Source organism: Propithecus coquereli, unplaced genomic scaffold (assembly GCF_000956105.1).
Source record: "Propithecus coquereli isolate 6110/MARCELLA unplaced genomic scaffold, Pcoq_1.0 Scaffold26, whole genome shotgun sequence".
NCBI lineage: Eukaryota > Metazoa > Chordata > Mammalia > Primates > Indriidae > Propithecus > Propithecus coquereli.
The window spans coordinates 5,612,177-5,628,458 of NW_012148174.1; the positions used below are offsets into that span (position 1 = coordinate 5,612,177).

At 38.5% G+C, this 16,282-nt stretch overlaps 1 protein-coding gene across 1 annotated transcript; it reads left to right on the plus strand.

Annotated features, from left to right (window-relative positions):
* The first annotated feature begins 8,049 nt into the window (after positions 1-8,049).
* SPP1 (secreted phosphoprotein 1) lies at positions 8,050-16,044 on the plus strand. Its single transcript, XM_012647256.1, has 7 exons — positions 8,050-8,195; positions 9,569-9,636; positions 9,749-9,787; positions 12,483-12,563; positions 12,829-12,870; positions 14,223-14,537; positions 15,235-16,044. The coding sequence occupies exons 2-7, from the start codon at positions 9,583-9,585 to the stop codon at positions 15,619-15,621; spliced, it is 918 nt and encodes a 305-aa protein (XP_012502710.1). The 5' UTR covers positions 8,050-8,195; positions 9,569-9,582; the 3' UTR covers positions 15,622-16,044.
* The last annotated feature ends 238 nt before the right edge of the window (positions 16,045-16,282 follow it).

Genomic DNA, 16,282 nt, shown 5'->3' on the forward strand with positions numbered 1-16,282 from the left:
CGATGTTTAGGCTTTTAGTGTACTCATCACCCAAATAGGGTACACTGTACCCAATAGGTAATTTTTCTTCCCTCACCTCCCTCCCATCCTCCCCCCTTCTGAGTCTCCGCTGTTCACTGCACCACTCTGTATACCCATGCAAACCCATAGCTTAGCTCCCAAGCTATTGTTCTCACTTGTAAGTGAGAATATGTGGTATTTGATTTTCTGTTCCTGAGTTATTTTACTTGGCATAATGGACTCCACTTCCATCCAAGTTGCTGCAAACGACGTTATCTCATTCTTTTTTATGGCTGAGCAGTACTCCATGGTATATGTATACCACATTTTCTTCATCCACTCTTCGGTCGACGAGCACTTAGGTTGATTCCATATCTTTGCAATTGTGAATTGTGCTGCAATAAACATATGAACACAGGTATCTTTTTGATGTAATGATTTCTTTTCCTTTGGGTTGTTACTTAGCAGTGGGATTGCTGGATCGAATGGTAGATCTACTTTCAGTTCTTTGAGAAATCTCCATACTATTTTCCATAGAGGTTGTACTAATTTATAATCCCACCAACAATGTTTAAGCATTCCCTTTTCACATCTGCACAAACATCTGTTGTTTTTTGACTTTTTAATAATGGCCATTCTGACAGGGGTAAGGTGGTATCTGATGGTTTTAATTTACATTTCCCTGATGATTACTGATGTCGAGCATCTTTTCATGTGTCTATTTACTCTGTTGATTATTTCTTTTGCTGTGCAGACCTTTTTAGTTTAATCAAATCCAATTTTTTTTCTTGCTGCACTTGTTTTTGGGGTCTTAGTCATAAATTCTTTGCCTAGGCCAAAGTCCAGAAGTTTTTCCTAGTTTTTCTTCTAGGATTGTTATAGTTTCAGGTCTTACATTTAAGTCTTTAATTCACCTTAAGTTAATTTTTGTATATGGTAAGCTATAGGGATCCAGTTTCATTCTTCTGAATGTGGCTGTCCAATTTTCTCAGCACCATTTATAGAATAGGGCTTCCTTTCCCAAGTATATGTTGTCTGCTTTGTTGAAGATCAGTTGGTTGTAGGTATTTGGCTTTATTTCTAGATTCTCTATCCTGTTCCATTGATCTATGTGTCTACTTTTTGGTTACTGTAGCCTGGTAGTATTATTCACTCCCTTTACAATGTTTCTGTCATCAATATCATTGTAATGTACAGCTTTTCTTGTATGCTTTGTTAAAATTTCACTCAAGTTTGGTCGAAGTCGGATGCTTAAAATTTCAACTCACATCTTAGAAGTTAGTCTCTAAAAAGCAGTTCCCCAACTAACTGCATTTCAGCATACTCTTGAAAGCTTTTCCTAACCCTGGCAGGTAGAACTAACCACTTCCTCTTCTGGGGCCCTATTCATCCTGTAAATATACACTCGAATATTTTGGCAAAGAGTAAATGAAATCGGGTAAACAGACATGAATGACACAGTAAATATCTGAGAAAATTGAGGTCATAATACTAAATTCATGTAGTTGTTAGGAATATTGGACACAATGTATATTTTTAAATCTAGTACATCATAGGCGTCCCATACAAATATGTACAATTACTATTCTTCTTCTTATTATTATTAATCTCTCCTTTTAACAAGCAAAGGAAGAAGTTTGGGGCTTGCCCTTTGTTACTGCAAAAAAGGTAAAGGCCAAGGGCATAATAATTACAAGGAAATATTTCTTAGGGGAAAAACAAGCAGTAGAAATTGTATTAAGTATGAAACGGGAGAAAAAAGGACAGAATTTGGTCACAGACTTTGATTCTGGATAACTCTCAAACAATTTCATCAGCTACAAAGTGAAACGAGTAGGTCGTCTAGACCAGTGGCATCCACAGATGCTTGGAAGTGAAGAGGATGTAAATGCGGGAAAGAAAAATCTAAAAACATCTCCAGATTACGGAGTAGCCTCATATGCCTGATCTATTTGGCAATAAAACTGCCCCCTAAAACCACAAGAGGCATTTTCCAAGAAAGAAACAAACCAATCTCTTCAGTCAGTTTCTCCTCAATCTCCCATTCCTGGTGTAACTGAATCTGAAAGAAATTCATGTGACCCATAATGAGAAAATGCTTCCAGAAAACCCAGATTGTGGGAGGTAAGAATAAAAAAAATTCTCAGAACGTGAAAGATTAACTTAGTAGAATCTTAGTAGAGGGAGCGATTTCCCTCCTTGTTTTAAAAAAAAAGTTTTATTTTTACTAATATTATTATGTTAATGGTCATTTAATTTTTTTCTATGATTGAAAATATAGCAAAACATACATGATATTTTACTTAAAAACATCTTAACTCTTCAACTGTCGCCTGGCTACTGATCTATTAGAGATTCTTCATGTCAAAATCTTCCCTTTCTGGTTTTCAATTTGAACTTCTCTTACACTCTCGATGCCATCTCTATTTGTACAAATCATTTGCTCTTCCTACTGTAATGTCAATATTTTATTTCTCGTCAACTTAAAAAAGAAACAAAATCACAGAATGTTAGAGCTGAAATTGACCTTAAAAATAATCCAGATGAACTCTATCAAGTCACCTGAGATCCAGACAGGTGAAAGAATTTGCCAGAACTCCATAGACAAGGGTTTGAGAAGAGAGGGAAAGAAAACCGAGGCTCTTCAAATTCATTTTTTAATAGATACAGGAATTGTTTTAAGAACCCAACAGTAGCTGCAGCTCCCCGGATTTGATATTGAATGCAGATGTTACGGATAGCTCCCCTAGGATAAAGCATTATTAAAATACTACTCCTTCATTCTCTTGTTCCCCCAAACATTTCCTGGGTGCCTAGTATGAAACCGAGGATACAGAAACACGAATTAACCCTGGTCCCTGCCTGCACAGAATTTACTTCGTAGTGCGAAGAAATAAACATAAAAGGCAATGAAGACTCACCGATGTTGTGCTAGCTCACAGGCCGGCTGCAGGAGGGGCACGAAGGTGGGTGTAGTTACTGCTATCTGCTTAGAGCAGAAGAGGCTTTTATAGGGGTTGCTTTGATGCTTGATGTGAACTCAATCTGGAAAGATGTGCGCACGTTTCAGAGGCGGTTGTGGGTGGGGCTGAAGGAAGAGTCTAGACATGAGGACCATGCAGCATGAGCAAAGGCATGGAGACTTGAAATAGAATGGCGCACTGGGAACCCCAGGTAGCTCTGTGTGCTTGTTTTAGGAAGCACAAGGAGAAAAGTTGGTGAAAACTAAGGCCAGAGAGACAGAAGGATGCTGGACCCCAGAAGACCTCATGCTATATGAGAAATAGAATTCACCTGGGCAGTCCTCTTTGGGCACAGGAAGCTTGCCCGAAGTTCTCAAGTATAATTCATTCAACCTGAGCGCTGTTTCTCATGGGATCTAGAAAAGATGTTTAATTTGGGGCTTTATGAAAGCCACAGAAAATAATCACTAGGAATAACTCAATTAACATAAGAATTATATACATTTTATAATAGAGTTCAACGTCTTCATTCACACAATAAATATTTCTTGGCACATAAACTGCTAAGGGATAAGCATATCACGGAACTTAAATTCTATCGAGGAATTCAAACATTAAAGAAGGAATCAAACTTTAATTACAAGTTAGTTTAAATTATATATTTAAAAAACATAAACGTTGCGGGGGGGGGTAAGGGCAACATACGTAACCTAAACATCTGTACCCCCATAATATGCTGAAATTAAAAAAAAAAAAAACATAAACGTTATACCATGGGATATGACCTTACTGGGAGTTATTCCTTAACAGGAATGAGCAAAACAAACAAAAAACTTTAGCCACGTGTGGCTAGAAAAAGATCTGATTTAGCTGCTGCTTTTTCTGTCTCGTTTTTATCCTCTTCCTTCTGATTTTTTTTTTTCTGTCCTGCACTGAAATGGCCACCTTTCATGTCAACCTCATAATGGATTCTCTACCAAAAATTACCCAACCATCGGATTTTAAATAAGAATTCTCATAAACCAGATTTGGAGAAGGAGAATGTGTTTCTCCCCTCAAATACATTCTGCAAAATGTCTGTTGCTGGATGCTTATTGCTACCAAATGCCTTTTCTGTACAAACAAGGTTCTGCAGCCGCCAGACTTTTTTATTTGTGCTTTCCTGCAGTTTTCTACATCCCTCTGTGGGTTCACCCCGGTTACAGGCTGCTGAATTGTTCCCCAGGTTGCTGTAGGTATAGAGCTTATGCAGCTGCAATTGATGTTGGGTGGGAACATTCTCTTTGAGCCCAATCCCAGAACACCTGCCCCTTCAACTCCATTGTAGACAAAAGGTCTCTACCACATACCTTTCCAGCCAGCGGCCCCCACGGAGTTTACCATTTAACCATACCCCGTTAGCCTCATTGGCTACGCGGGTCTCAAATTTTTTAGTTGATTTTCATGAATAAATGGGCTCCATGAAGATAAGAGTGGTGTCATTTAAGAAAAAAGAAAATGTTAATAATTTAAATGCACTTTAAAAAAACTATCGTTTAAAGAGTGTTAGAATGCCCTCATTGTGAGTAATAATACTTCAATAAAGAAATACTAGATTCTTCAGTGCTGGCAAATATTAAATATGAATATATAAGATATACTCTGAATTCAAGCATAGCGCCTATGCATTGTATTCATAAGCAAAACTTACAGGCTCAGAATTCATTGTTAGAGATGGAGAGCTGAGCGGGTACTTACCAACAATTTATTGAGTACTTATTTACTCTGTAACAATTCTATGGGTCCAAAGTGAAACTTTTTTCATTTGTTTTAAGTTGAAACTAATGTTTACTAATAATAAGACCATTTTTTTCAGGAGCGAAATTTCGTTATCTAAGTTATTGAGCAACGGGCTAAAATGTCTTATGGTGGTTTTTGTATTTCTGAAATGTTCTAATTTCATGTCTGAAGTTGAAAATAGCAGCTTTATCTTCCACCTTTGCTTTCTACCCTCTGATAAATAATGCCCCTTTTCCCTAGACTACAAATGATAAATATTGCGCTGGGCTTCTGATTAGCTTTAATTCCCAACTTCTTTGTGACAGATTAGTGACGTTGCCAAGCTATCAGAGTCATATCTGAACCTTGACTCAAGGGAAAAAAATTTATTCGTAGAGCTGAAAAAGTTGAAATAGTCGGTTACAGTTTACTAAGTAGAATATAATTAGAAATGTCCAAATAAACTAGAAGTCAGTATAATAAAGTTGTCCACAAAAATAGGGTCAGTCAGACACAAATTTTTCTATTATATGAGAATTTTCATGTAATTCAGGAAAAAAGCATAATGTTCTTTACATGTTTCCATATGTCCTCTTCTAGTGTCTATAGTTTAAGATCATAAACCGCTCTTTGCATTCCAGTTTGACAACTAAACTTTTTCCTTTCCATTTACAAGATTTACAGGGAATTCAGACATTTGACCACTTGATTCTAAAAACCCACCATTATCCTAATCAAGAATGGAAACTGTGGAGATACTACAGATTGAGCTTCTGTGATTTAACTCATTTAACATGTTCATTCTGGCAGCTGGAAAATCCTACTCGGAAAAAAATAAGCAGCAGCAGCAGGTTTGAGTACAAAAAGCAAGAAACACGAGCCTCCTCAAAAGTCAGCATGACGTGCTCATCCATCTCATACTACTTTACAGAATGGCCTCCCATTGCAAATCGCTTTATCTTCTCAACTGTGAAGCATCCCAGACACATTCTTTACCCGTGAATTCACAAGACTTTACTCCCAGTGAGACCTTGGAGGTAGTAACCTTTCCAGCGAGGGGAGGAAGTGAGAAAGGAGACAATGGCGTAGACCTGGGATTGCTGAGGGCAACAACGGAGCAGAACGAGAATGCTTGGGTTCTCTCGGACCCCGTCCCTGATTGGGTAGCAGCTCACTGTTGGGAAATATTTCCTCACCTGGCATTCCCAGAAATGGAGAGTTCCACAGCTGTGTTATAGTTCTGTCCTTCAAGACATGGGTGTTCTATGCTGCGGGAACATGAAAATTCATAGAACCAGACTGCAGTCTGAAATCCTTTTCAGAAACACTGCCATCGTGTGGCACCTTGCAGCTGTGGCCGGAAGAGGCCTGTGAAGGGCCACATGGTTCATGGCAAGATGGCTGGGCTCCAGCACAATCTATTCCTATAATTCTCTAACTTCGTGTTGGATCATTCTTGTGGGCACAGAGTAAACCATAGTAAATCCTGTGGAAATCTTGTTGTTTTTAGAATTTCTGGACTTCCCTCCACTAAATTGGACACCATGACAGCTTCTGTGAGTAATGTGTTTAAAGAGAAAAAAAAAAACTGTTCTTAAAAGCAGAAATAAGAAGTCCATTTTGCAATTTTATAACCTGTGTGCTTTATATTTTATGCAGATAGGTGCCATCTTCAGTATTAAAGCGTATGCTTATGATCTGCAAATCGATAATATCAATTCATTTGGAATACTTCCAACTTAAAAGAGACCTATTGCCCCCCTACCAAATGTACATAAGACCTATGGATTAGTTTTACTACTAACACTGCAGGAAGTTACTTAATATTTATGTTAAAAGCAATATTTGGCAACAGAAGCTGACACCTTAGAACTGATAATAAATAGGACCATTTGTCTTTAATCTCAACTCACACACAATTCTTAGAATGGAGGTGTAAGGTAAATGAATAGTACAATCCCCATTTCACAAGTGGGAAAGGTAGATGAAGAAGATAAGTGATCTCAAGACAATGTTAAATATTTAAAATGAACCCAGAACTCTGCTATCCCTGAATTCTGCTCCGATATTTGGATTTCACCTGTAATTTTCGTTCATTCAAGCACCATTTAAATACCTAGTAAAGTGTTTCTTGCCATAGAAATTTTAAAAAATGTTTTTCTTATTAAGTAGCCAACTTTATATATCCTGGGAAAAATCTAGAAAAAGACGATTCGGAGATCTAATCTGTTCCTTTTAGAAAAGGGCATCTATTGATGCACACAGTTTAAAGATCTTACATATACCCTCCTCCTAATAACCCATTCCATTTAAAGACATTAAAAATCATGCCTACCTGCTCCCCCTAAAAATTTCGGTAATAGTTAACGCGCACACAGAGTCTTTAAAATGTGCAGGGCATTTGCATGTAGTAGGCGCCAAGCATTGTTAGTTTTACATATACTAATTCACTTAAATCTCTCAAAAATCCCACGAGCTAGGCAATAGTGTCTGCATTTTACAATGAGGAAACAAGCATGGGTAGGCGACGTGATTTGCCGTAGATCACACAGGTCATTAGTGACAGAGTGGAATTCAAAGCCGAAGTCTGGCTCCCGAGCAATCAGCCTGCTCTCATTCAGAAACCGCTTGACTTCTGCAACATCCAGAGTAAATTACCGTCTTCTATTTTCTACAGCGAGTTATCAGGTTCACCAACCTCCAAACCATTCGAACAGTGCAGCAAAAGTCCACGTATTTGAATGGTCACTGTAAATCCAACTTAACGGGCGTGAATAGGAATTTCAATGTCACTGAAGCCATTTGTCTAAACGACAAGCTGCTGCACACTGGAAATCACAAAACTGAGCTTCAGTGATAAAGGGTAGAGGGAGGTTCTTGGAATTCTTTGTACGCCTGAACAATAGTGGTCTAGCCCTTCAGTAAGTATAAACACAGAGGCAAATGTGGTCGCAGTTACTACTTTTATCTGTTACTTCAACCAAAAGAAACAAAAATCCATTCTATTTAATGTTATTTAGGGCTGATTTACATGAATATTTTTTCCTCTAATTCAGAAACAATAAAAATCTTTGTAAGAGCTACTTACTTTCCCCCTTTGTTTTTATGGGACCCCTAAGAGTTCTTCCTGGATCCTGAGTGCCAATCCCGTAAATGAGAAGGCTAGTTAATGATATTGCACATGAGTAATGTTTTAACTGTAGATGTGTGTCTGCTTTTTTGCTTTTTTTTTTTTTTTTTTCCTAACCACAAAACCAGAGGGGGAAGTGTGGGAGCAGGTGGGTTGGGCAGTGGTAGAAAACCTCATGACCCATCTCTCCGCCTCCCGGGTTGGTGGAGAACGGCTGCAGCAGCATTTAAATTCCGGGAGATCTCGGCTGTCAGCAGCAGGGAGAGAAGGCAGGAAGTTCAGCATCTCCTGGGACTGGACTCTTCTCCGGCCAGCTGCAGCCGTCTCAGCCAGACACCACCAAGGTAAGCCCGCAGTTTGCTGCTGTGCTGTAGTTCAGGCATTTGGTTGAATTTTATGGGGAAATCAAAGTTCTAAGGAAAATAGCTTGAACTGCAACCCTCTTAAACAGACAGATTGTTCTAGCCTTTGGAATAAGCAGATCAGATACATTGCAGGTCTCCTGGAACAAAGATGTCCAGGTATCTCAAAAGCCGGTTGAATATAAAACTTCAAAATTCTTCCACTGGGTCCTCAAAAGAACAGGAACTACTGCTTCCTAGCAGAAAAAAGTACAATTCTATGCCCCTCTGAAATGATTATACCTCTATCATTTTAAATGGATGGATGACTGTAGAGGCATTTGAAAGAAAAAGGATGTTTCGTGCTAAAGTAATACAATGATAATCCCATGTTTAAAATGATTTATCTCATTTTCAAGGAAAGAAATCCTTTCTGAATAGGTTACTCCTAAATTTAGCTGTTAAAATTTTCACCAGCATACCTGTATGACACTGTGTAGACTCATTATCACAAATAGAAAAGCTGTTGACTATTCTGAGTGTTTTCTTTTTCATTTCAAATTTTTACAATACCTTACTTGAATAAGTAACTTCAGAGATAGCTTCATTTCACCTAAGTAGCACCTACTTAACAATTCAAGTTAAAAATCGTGTTGCAAATATAAAGCAAATTTCTTTCATTTTTCTCTTTGTGTTTTTTTTTTCCTCTGAAAAGTAAGTAGTCCCGTAATAGCTTATTAGTTTAATTACATTTTTTCTTTTTCTGAGATGGCTTCTCGCTCTGTCACCTGGGCTAGAGTGCCGTGGCGTCAGCCTAGCTCACAGCAACCTCAAACTCCTGGACTCAAGTGATCCTCCTGCCTCAGCCTCTTGAGTAGCTGGGATTACAGGCATGCGCCACCACGCCCGGCTAATTTTTCTGTTTTTAGTAGAGATGGGGTCTTGCTTTTGCTCAGGCTGGTCTCGAACTCCTGACCTCAAGCGATCCTCCCTCCTTGGCCTCCCAGAGTACTAGGATTACAGGCATGAGCCACCCTGCCTGGCCTAATTAAATGACTATTGATCTGTTTTTAGGTTAAAATAGCTGGAGATATCAGGCAGTAATGGTATAATCTCTGGAACTCTAAATTTAAGAATTGAGTAAATATAGACATGTAAAATCCCACTCTCCCTTGCCTAATAGTAAGAGATGGAGAAGAGAGGTGGCAATACAAATATTAACTTGAAAGACCAAAAAATTAAAAAGAAAAGTCTTCTCTACGAAATAGAAAAGGTTGGATAGAAAATATATTGTATTTGTGATGATTTGGTAATGTGGTAGTATAACTGTCTGAACCTCTGAAGATACCGAATTCCCCTTACAAAATATTTTGCAGGAAAAATCACGACCATGAGAATTGCGGTGATTTGTTTTTGCCTCTTTGGCATTGCCTACGCCCTACCCGTGAGTACACCTGAATCTCAAAGAAAATTCCTGAAAATAACTGAATTGTGTGCTTCCATGTGCTAGGAAAACATTTACATTGTAAGCTTTCTTCATCTTTTCTCTTTCAAAGGTTAAACCGGCTGATTCAGGCAGCTCTGAGGAAAAACAGGTAAGCATCTTTTAGGTTTACTATACAATTAAATTATTTATGCAACTATTGCAAGAGGCACAACAAACAGATTTGTTGCAATTTTACTTATCTTCATAGTCAAGCCTATTAATTTACAAGTATTTATTGACTGCCTGCTGGGAACCTAGGCCAGTACCAAGCACAGTGTAGTTTTTTAAAAATATATGCTCTGAAAACCAAGCTAGATTTTTTTGACATAATAAAATAATGCTCTAGGGTGGCTAGGCCATTGTCGGATGTAAAACAAGTTCTAGGAAGTTGTGTGATTTTTTGTTTTCTACGAGTCCACATACTGTTCTATGAGCAGGAAATTTCATCTTTTGCTTTTACTGAGTGGAAGGCTGAGTTTAAAATTCACCTCAGATATTAGTCAGGACTGTTTGTATGACCGGAATAGTCACAATATTGCCTGAGATATTTGCTAAAAAGCCCATTGTGAAAAGAAAGTCTATTTATGCTGTTTGTATCTATTGTGCTTCTCAGCTGACATTAGATCACATTTTTCTAGCCAAACATAAGACCAAACCAAACTCTTCATTATATTTATTTGACCGGCACTATAGATGGATCTACCCCTCCGCAAGAGATGAAACTGTGCCAGCCAAACAACAAATGGGCATTGTGTCCGGGAGCTGGCACAAAAAGTCAGTGTTCAATTTCAAATGAACGGAATAAAAGCCAATATAGAGTTGCCTGGGGTCACTGCAATTAGATTGCTTAATGAAGACATTAAAAGAAGTATTCTGTATGTGTTTGTGTGTGTGTGTGTGTGTGTGTGTGTGTGTGTGTGTGTGAGTGGCCGTGTGTAGGTGTCTGTTTTCCAAATGATTTGAGAACATAGGTGTTGAATCACAAGAAACCAGAAAAACGAATATCTCCAGTGAAGACAGAGGTCACACTATTTGAGGCAAGAATTAATGCCTTTTGAATAGGCTAAACCATGGCAACGATGCATTTTTTAAAAGGCACAAGAAGCCCGACAGTTTATGTCATTACGTGATAATGAAGAGAGAAGTAAAGAGCTCAACCTTCTAGAATCCCAAAAACTTAGAGCCAGCAAAAACTATAGGAAAGTCTGTAAGATTATACCCCTGAAAATAAACGCTGGTTATCTGTATTAGGAGGAGAATTGGGTGGGTTGTAGTCTGTTCGTTTTGCTTAGCTATATTTTCTTCATATTACTTTTATAAAAGTAAAAATTCAACTTACAAATGCATTCTCCTTGAGCCAGTATTACATGTGCCATGAGAAAAAATATATACGTAATACATAAATATAAATGTACATATATATGAAAAATAAGTAGGAAAACTTTGAACTCATCTAGCCCAGTAGTTTTTGCATCTTTTTTAGGTAAGGAGCCCCTTCTTTTAGCAAAAACTTTCAGAGAAGGCCAATATTAAGCTTCTCTGGTTAGAGCCCACCATGAGAGAGACCCTAAGTGCTACTGACTGGTCCCCTCCACATTTGTCCTCCCGGTGGCTGCAGAAGGGACTCCCTGGAACCCCTAGGGTTCCATTCTCAATGACAGGGACATGAAGCGATCAGCCCTGGATGACACAGCCGATCAGATGACACTTATTCAGAGCAATTTCCAGTCCCCTGCGCTAGCATACTGTCACCATTTTCCAGATAAATAACTTGGCTAAAGAAAAGGCCATTGGATTTACACCCTTGGCATCTTATAGCAATAGAACTTTCGTGCAATGACGTTAAGAGTATATTTCTGCACTTTCTGGTAAGATAGCCACTAGATACATGTGGCTTTGGAGCACTTAAATACAGCCCCAGTGCAACTGAGGAATCGAATTTTTTATTTTACTTCATTTTAATTAACTTAATTTTTTTTTTTTTTTGAGACAGAGTCTCACTCTGCCCGGGCTAGAGTGCCGTGGCGTCAGCCCAGCTCACAGCAACCTCAAACTCCGGGGCTCAAGCGATCCTCCTGCCTCAGCCTCCCGAGTAGCTGGGACTACAGGCATGCGCCACCATGCCCGGCTAATTTTTTCTATATATTTTCAGTTGTCCAGCCAATTTCTTTCTATTTTTAGTAGAGACAGGGTCTCACTCTTGCTCAGGCTGGGAATTAACTTAAATTTTAAAAGCCCCGTGCGGTGAAGGGATACTATATTACACAGCATAGCCTTACAGAATTTTTCCTTGTTCCATGGCAAGGAAACAACGAAGATCGACAGTAATTAAGGGCACCTCTGCTTTAGATGTGATAAATCCAAGGGAAAAATTTAGCCAGCAAGCATAGAACAAGAAAGCACAGTGTGAAGACCAGTGTTGAGAGCCAGTCTGCCTGGGTTTGGACCCGGGCTCTGTCCCTTCTGCCACTTAACTGCACTGTGGCTGGGTTTCCTGATCTGTAAGATGGGGATAGTAATGATACCTATCTCCTAGGGGGTTGAGGATCAAATAAATGTATATTTGTAAAGCACTTTGAAAGCACCCACTGACCCACAGTAGGTGTTATGTAAGAGCTCATTAAATGAATCTGCAAGAAAAAATAAATTATAAAAAGGTATCTAAGGCTCTGGTTGACTATATGCATGCAGATTATGCTTCTCCAAGAAGACTGGTGAAGAATAGTTGCTTTTTTCCAGTTTATCACTTGGAAATCCCTGTGTTTCTTTTTTTAATAATGATAAATATGCAACTTTTCCTGTAGCTTTACAACAAATACCCAGATGCTGTGGCCACGTGGCTCAAGCCTGACCCATCTCAGAAGCAGAATCTCCTAGCACCACAGGTATCTTTAAACTTCTTGAAATCAAACAGCAACAACAAAAGATGGCTACGAGAAGGCCATTTGGGCCGATTAAATGGATCCCGCCTTTCTTCTGATAAATGTGTCCTTAGTACACCGACTGATCTGCCATCTTGGCTTCTTCCCATTGCAAGCCACCCACCAAGAGGTTGAAAAATAAAACCTGCTTTGCACTGATAAGGCTAACTTTTGAATCAAAAAGCTTAGCATGTGTGATGTACACTAATACGTTCCCTTCCTTCTTCAGAATGCCGTGTCCTCTGAAGAAACTGATAACTTTAAACAAGAGGTAAGTTCTCACTTTCAATTGGAGGCCCATCATGCCTTGGAGAGATGTAAGAAGCCAATGCCTGGGTCTCTTCTCATGAAATTCCATTAGCAAATTTTCCAGTAAATTGCCAGTCTAAAACTGGCCCAGAAAGAAAACACATATTACTAAGTATCAGAAATATCAGGTTTCTTCAAGTAAGTTTAGTATTGCAGAAAATATTTATTGATTCCTATAACTTGAAATATTAAGCCACTTGTCATTTATATAAGGTATTTTATAGATATCTAATATCCGATAAGCATCTAGTTAATGCCTATTAGAGTCAATATTTTGCCTTTAGGAACATTTCTGTTCCTAACGTAATAATTTACTTAATAACTATTCTTTTTATCAGGATTATTAACATATTTCCCGAGTGAAGAGAGAATTTTATTTTCTTTAAGATTCAAGTTGAATATGCTAAGAATCCCTATTAAGGAAAGTTACATAAATGACCCAGTGTATTTGCTGATTTTATGTTCAATAGCCATTAACTGCTTACTTCACTGGACAGTTTGGAGCTGCAGTTTTTATAGACAGGTGTAAGAGAGTCACCTTTCAATTATCCGTGCTAATAGAGAGGTGGTTATAGGTTTCGGTATACACATTAAAATATAGATGCTCTGATCCCTTGATCATTCTCATTTCAAACAGAAAAATCAGTCTCACGATTATGTATCTGTATATATTGCATCATCGAATTGAGTAAATTAAATAATGTCTGATATGTACAAGGAAAAAGAATGTTATCAATATGAAAGTAACACTGACATATTTGGCTTGAAAATATCTATGAAAATAATTTTATTTATTTTTTTTGAGATAGAGTCTCGCTCTGTTGCCCGGGCTAGAGTGCCGTGGCATCAGCCTAGCTCACAGCAACCTCAAACTTCTGGGCTCAAGCGATCCTCCTGCCTCAGCCTCCCAAGTAGCTGGGACTACAGGCATGCGCCACCATGCCAGGCTAATTTTTATATATATATATATTTTTAGTTGTCCAGATAATTTCTTTCTATTTTTAGTAGAGACGGGGTCTTGCTCTTGCTCAGGCTGGTCTCCAACTCCTGACCTTGAGCAATCTACCCGCCTCAGCCTCCCAGAGAAAATAATTTTTTACTGGAAAGCAAGCAAAGTGCCTCAGCATGTTGCTTCATTTACCCCTGTGTTAAAAGAAGAAATTGGAATGTAGCTCCTAAAAGCCATGGTGGGCATCGTGAATGCAAAATTTCTGAAACGAAATAAAAGAAAGATCGTAAAAGACTAATGTACTGTAACGGGTAAGGGAAAATAAAAAGCCACACACTAACTTTCCCGGCCATCTTGATTTTCAGACCCTTCCAAGTAAATCCAATGAGAGCCATGACCACGTGGACGACGTGGATGATGAAGATGACGAAGACGATGGAGACCACGCGGACAGCCACGACTCCGATGACGTCGATCATCCTGACGATTCTCATCATTCTGACGAGTCTCACCATTCCGATGAATCCGATGAGGTGGTCACTGATTTTCCCACTGACACTCCCATAACCTCCGTTTTCACTCCACCTGTCCCCACAGAAGACACATACGATGGCCGAGGTGACAGTGTGGCTTATGGACTGAGGTCAAAATCCAAGAAGTTCCGCAGACATGACGTCCAGGTAAATCCTTAACACACACATCTGATGGTTCTAACCAGAGCTCAATTCTAAAAAACCAGAGTCTGTGTATTCATTAATTGATTCATTCACTCAGCAAGCATTTACTAGTAATCTATTTTGTGACCATTGAATACAAAACTTTTTTCCACTTGGTGGTTTCTGTTTAAATCCAGATAATTTCTCCCTGATTTTGTCTCTCAAAGCCAATTCAACTTTTCCAAATCCTCGCTCTAAAGCATTTATTCTACTCACTTGTTTTAGATCAAAAAAAAAAAAAAAAGACTTTGGAAAATAGCAATTATTTTCAAAATATCATGGTGATGTTTTGAAGTCAAATACCTAAGAGGAATTGGAGAGTTGCAAATTACACTGACTCCATCATCAAAGAATCTAAATTTGACATAGCCCTGACATTTACTATTCACTTAACTTTTTAACTTTCCATTCGCTTTCCCTTCGTGTAGAACAGACATCATGAGACCTACCTCACAGGTTCCATTACATACACAAGTGTGTACTTATTAAACTATGTGAAAAGGGCTTGGTAAATTACAAAGTAACATGCTAGTATTATTTCAGCCTAATTTAGACAATTTTCAGTACAAGTTGGCCTAAAAAAGAGAAAGCAGAAAAGAATTACAATGTTCGCATCGCTGGCCACTCACATAATTCTTCTTCCCTTTGTGCTGTGATCCAGTTTCCTGACTCTACAGAGGAGGACCCCACCTCACGTATGGAAAGCGAGGACTCGGATGATGCACGCAAGGCCGTCCCCATTGCCCATCGCCTGAATGTGCCTTTTGCTTGGGAAAGCCTTGGGAAGGACAGTCATGAGACGAGTCAAATGGATGACCAAAGTGTGGAAACCCACAGCCACGAGCAATCCAGATTACACAAGCGGAAGGCCGATGATGCCAGCAATGAGCATTCCGACATGATTGATAGTCAGGAGCGTTCCCACAGCCGTGAATTTCATAGCCAGGAAGACAGGCTAGTCCCAGACCCTAAGAGTAAGGAAGAAGATAAACACCTGAAATTTCGCATTTCTCACGAATTAGATAGTGCGTCTTCTGAAGTCAATTAAAAGGAGAGAAAAATACAATTTCTTACTTTGCTTTTAGTACAAAGAAAAAAGAAAGCATTATTGCAGGATGAGAGAATATGAAATGCTTATTCCTCATTTTTGTGGGTGAATGTATATGCATATGAACCTGGAAATAAATGTGCTTGATCATTAGTTTAGTTTGTGGCTTCGTGATAACATCCTTGTAAACTAAAAGCTTCAGGGTTTTGTCTATGTCCTTTCCATAGAAGAAATGCAAACTATCACTGCATTTTAATGTTTGTTATTCTTTTATGCACAGAAATTTATATAGAAGCAAACCAAATACTTTTACACAAGAGATTATAACATTTTATGTCACTGAAGTCTTTTGTTTTTTAAATTAGTGTATATTTTGTTGTGATTATCTTGGTCGGTGTGAATAAATCTTACATGGCGAATGTACTAAGATTGTGGTGGTGTCAATTGCTTTTCTTATTTGGTTTTCCACAGTTCTCCAGTAATTAATAAAATGTAATCTTTTTTTACTGCCCATGTATTACTTTTTATGTTTTATTTTGTATAAGTGAGATCATGCAGTAATTATCCTTCAGTGCTTGGCTTATTTCACTTAACATAATGTCCTCTAGGTTCATGTTGTCACAAATGACATGAAAAAATATGTACAAACTATGCATCTGAT

What these genes read in the sequence shown, in the direction of transcription:
- SPP1 (XM_012647256.1), top strand. Translation starts at nt 9,583, where the DNA reads ATGAGAATTGCGGTGATTTGTTTTTGCCTCTTTGGCATTGCCTACGCC. An exon ending in GCATTGCCTACGCCCTACCC is followed by an intron (nt 9,637 to 9,748) that starts GTGAGTACACCT and finishes TCTCTTTCAAAG; the next exon opens with GTTAAACCGGCTGATTCAGG. An exon ending in AGAATCTCCTAGCACCACAG is followed by an intron (nt 12,564 to 12,828) that starts GTATCTTTAAAC and finishes TTCCTTCTTCAG; the next exon opens with AATGCCGTGTCCTCTGAAGA.